This window comes from Gigantopelta aegis, chromosome 10 (genome assembly GCF_016097555.1).
Source record: "Gigantopelta aegis isolate Gae_Host chromosome 10, Gae_host_genome, whole genome shotgun sequence".
Taxonomy (NCBI): domain Eukaryota; kingdom Metazoa; phylum Mollusca; class Gastropoda; order Neomphalida; family Peltospiridae; genus Gigantopelta; species Gigantopelta aegis.
The window spans coordinates 61,196,988-61,200,790 of record NC_054708.1 but is presented as its reverse complement, the minus strand read 5'-3'; the positions used below and the strand labels follow the sequence as shown (position 1 = coordinate 61,200,790).

General features: G+C 38.1%; 1 protein-coding gene across 1 annotated transcript; it reads right to left on the bottom strand.

Annotated features, from left to right (window-relative positions):
• Window positions 1–340: 340 nt before the first annotated feature.
• On the bottom strand, window positions 341–3,206 carry LOC121384195. Its single transcript, XM_041514469.1, has 3 exons — window positions 3,144–3,206; window positions 1,906–1,975; window positions 341–1,651 (listed from the first exon to the last, which is right to left on the bottom strand). Exons 2-3 carry the CDS (start codon window positions 1,973–1,975, stop codon window positions 777–779), a joined length of 945 nt encoding a protein of 314 aa, XP_041370403.1. The 5' UTR covers window positions 3,144–3,206; the 3' UTR covers window positions 341–776.
• Window positions 3,207–3,803: the final 597 nt, after the last annotated feature.

The window sequence follows — 3,803 nt, the reverse complement described above, 5'->3', positions numbered from 1 at the left end:
AAGCCCATTCGACTCTGCTTTGTGCAGAGATACGGCCCTGATCATGTATTAATTACTGTTGTGTCATTCAGATTACCTTAAATGTTCCATCAATTGCCTTAAAACATGTATGAGGGAGAAAAAGAGTTAACCTATGCAGTTTGATGGTATTTTGTAAAGAATTTTTGTTTTAATTTACACTGCACTTTTACCCCCAATAAAATGTTATTTGAGACGGTATGGGTTTAAAACGTAATACATTAATATGTTTTTATATGATTGTGATCTTTATTTATTATGTTGGCGCTGTCAAAATATAGAACATGTTCTATGTCTTCTGCTGCCAGATATGTAGTATATAGTGTGTTTTGTCATATTTCATTCAGTATCAGTCAGTGTGTTTCTTTTTTAACTAGTACCATTCATGCCAGACCGTAAAATCGATGGTCGCCCAACGGACTACCTTTGTAAAATTCTCAGTCGCATTTAGCCAATAAAGATCGTCACGGGCGACCGCCGATTTCTAATGTTCAACCCTGTGTACGTTGTGTATATGTGTGTATTTCATTCTTTTCTACATAACACTGTAATCTTACAGTTTATGACAATAAAGTCATTGTCATTGTCACATTTGTTACTAATGGCAAGATTGTTAACGTTAATTGTGCAAGTAAACGTTGAGCGTACTTAGAACTTTGACCCATGAGATACTATTAGATGTACTGCTACCTACAGTCAGTTGCCAATTTACCAACTGTTATCCATAATCTGCAGTATCATTGTCGTCATTGTTTAATTTAGTAAGCAATGCCAAGTGCTATGATAATGGGCAAAAGAATAACAAGAGTTTTTGTGAATTGTGCCGGGGCTGAACTACTGAAGGCACTCTTCAGTTCATCCAAGGCCTCTTCGCCTGTTTTTTGTATTGTATCAATGGCCTCTTTGCCTGTGTTCTTTACCGTATCAGCAGCATTTTCAAATGGTTTCTTTACCGTATCAAAAACCTCTTTAATTCTCTTTTTCATTTCAGCAACAGTCTCTTCCCCTGTATTTTTTAGCGTAGAAACAACCTGTTCTCCTGCCTTCTTTGCCGAATCGACTGCCTCTTCGCCCGTTTGCTTTACTTTATCAACAGCTTCGTCAATTTCTTTGTTTAGCTTATCAACTGCATCTTCGCCCGCCTTTTTTAGCTTACCAATAGCTTCTTCGATTGTTTTATTTAACTGATTAAGTGCCTCTTCGCCTGTTTTCCTTACCCTACCAGCAGCCTCTTCGCTTGATTTCTTTATCGTGTTCACCGCCGCCTCACCAGTCTTCTTCGCCTCATTTACGGCCTCTTCGCCTTTTTTTTTCACTGCATCCACAAGATTAAAAAAAAAGTTTTTTGTATCATTTCCCAGAGATTCCAACGCTCGTCTGGCATCTTCCTCACTTGTGCCGACGATGCTGAACACGTCTCCCTGAATCAGACTCTCTATCGCCGCAATGTTCCCTGGCTTGCAGATTTCTGTCAGTTCGCTCAGTTTACCAGACACACTGCAAATGGTTTCCAGGACGTCGCAGATAGGGGGGCACTTGTCAAGAACATTGGAGCATCCCTTAATCGCAACGAACGTGGAACATCCAAGCGCGATACCAGCCGTCACGATAGCTCTTTTAGTCCTGGGCTTTTCTGTAAAATGAAACAGAAATCTTCACCATACAGTCAGAAAGTTTTTAATTCCTTGTATTAGGGTGCCAAGACGTTTGGCGCGAACCTTATTGTTATTGTTTACGTTACGCGCGCTCTCTCTCTCTCTCTCTCTCTCTCTCTCTCTCTCTCTCTCTCTCTCTCTCTCTCTCTCTCTCTCTCTCTCTCTCTCTCTCTCTCTCTCTCTCTCTCTCTCTCTCTCTCTCTCTCTCTTAAAACTAAAGAAAACAACAAACCTTGTATTGATTCCGAAGACTTGACAGCGATAAGAACAATGAGCAATACACGAAGTGGATGAGCATCCATCTGAAACACATTTTAAAACTGTTTAGCAAAAATAAATACACACAAATTAATATCGTACATCCCACGTCTATATACTATCACATTTACCGGGGAATCTGCAGCTTTTTCTAGTAGATGAAAACCTCATTGTCAAGTGTGAAGATTGTTGCCTTTCCCAGTCTATAGCTGTAGGGTGTATACTACCAAATCAAATTCCATAGACGACAATAGTAACATGTGGCTAATACTCCTTACCTGCAGCGTATCAGTTAACATAAAACCACGGATATAAATACTACCACCCCTCACCCTTAAAGTGAATCAGAAAAATGGGGGTCATGCTGTTCATTTCAGAGATAACGGGTAGCGTCTATGACTAACATAGTTCCGCACAAACTTTTGCGTACTTTTTTGTTTACACGTACCCATATATGTTTCAGCTATTTGACACAGTGGTAAAAGATGAAATAAAATTGCATACATTATTTGCCCAGATGGAACAAACACAGTCACATTTATCACCAATCACTGGACTTGTGGTGCTAACTTCTCTAACAAAAGTTCGGTGCAAGTCGAACTTTGACCCAGCTGGAAGTTATTTGGTTTAGTACTACCTGTAGTCTACGTCATGTCATAAATCGGAGCTCTTTTTACGAGTGATGTGGAACTATTTTAATGACGTTTAAGGCTCATATAGACTGGTTGCTGCGCGTGAGTGCGGTCCGGAAAAAAACACACACCAATCATCGTAATACGAATAGGCGCGTAAGTGCGGTCTGGAATTGTTTTTTTTCTTCAAAATACGAATAGTTTTAATGAGAGCGACTAGATTGGAAGCGTGCGATGCGTGCGTCTACAAAACGCGTGCGGCCAACAGCAATGAAATAATCGTGTATGGTGTATATGCCCAAAACGCAAGCTGCAGACTCATCAGACACAATAGTCAAACCGCACCCACGCGCCGCATCCAGTCAATATGAGCATTTCAAGTAAATACACATGGGAACTCATTTACAACTTACGACAAATGAAAAGAATGATTTACTTAGCGTTCCAGCCTCACGCTTGGCGTATGTAGTTATATACAATAGTAATAAATAAATACGCACATAATCAAACAAATACGCAATAATAAATTAATTAAATAAATAAATAAAGAAAGAAAGAAAATTAGATTAATATTAATTACCTTCACATCATATTGAAACAACGTGAATTCCTTAGTAAGTTTTAAAATACTTAGTAGTTTATTGTTCTGACTGATACTGTGTATCTTGTAAGTAGATCTAATATATAGATATAAATTTGAAACCTACCTCATTGCAATGTTGTTTATACTTGTATGAATAGTCCAAAGCAAGCGGTATATATAAACCTTTTCATATGAAGCTAATCATTTAACCAAAATAACAACTGGGAAAAACCAGTACTCGATACTAAATATAATAAACATATTGCGTAAATATCTTTTAAATAATATATACATGTAGATCTATACTATTATGAACAGTCCAAAGTAAGTGGTATATATAAACCTTTTCACATTATGAAGCTATCCATTCAACCACAATAACAACTGGGAATAACCATCATTCGATACTAAACATAATACCAGTAAGCATATTGCGTAAATATGTGCTAAACGTCTACAGCTATCTACTATTTAACATTCAACATTGTCTAATTTTACCCAAATACAAAAGCAAGAACCCGATCCCATTGTTACACTCCCGTTGGTGAAAACATTGAATATTAAACTGTGTAATTCGCACCAATAGCACGTGTACACATACGTGTGCCGTTGATTTAAAGTGATACGACGAGTAGCTCCCAGTCGATGATCCCAGTC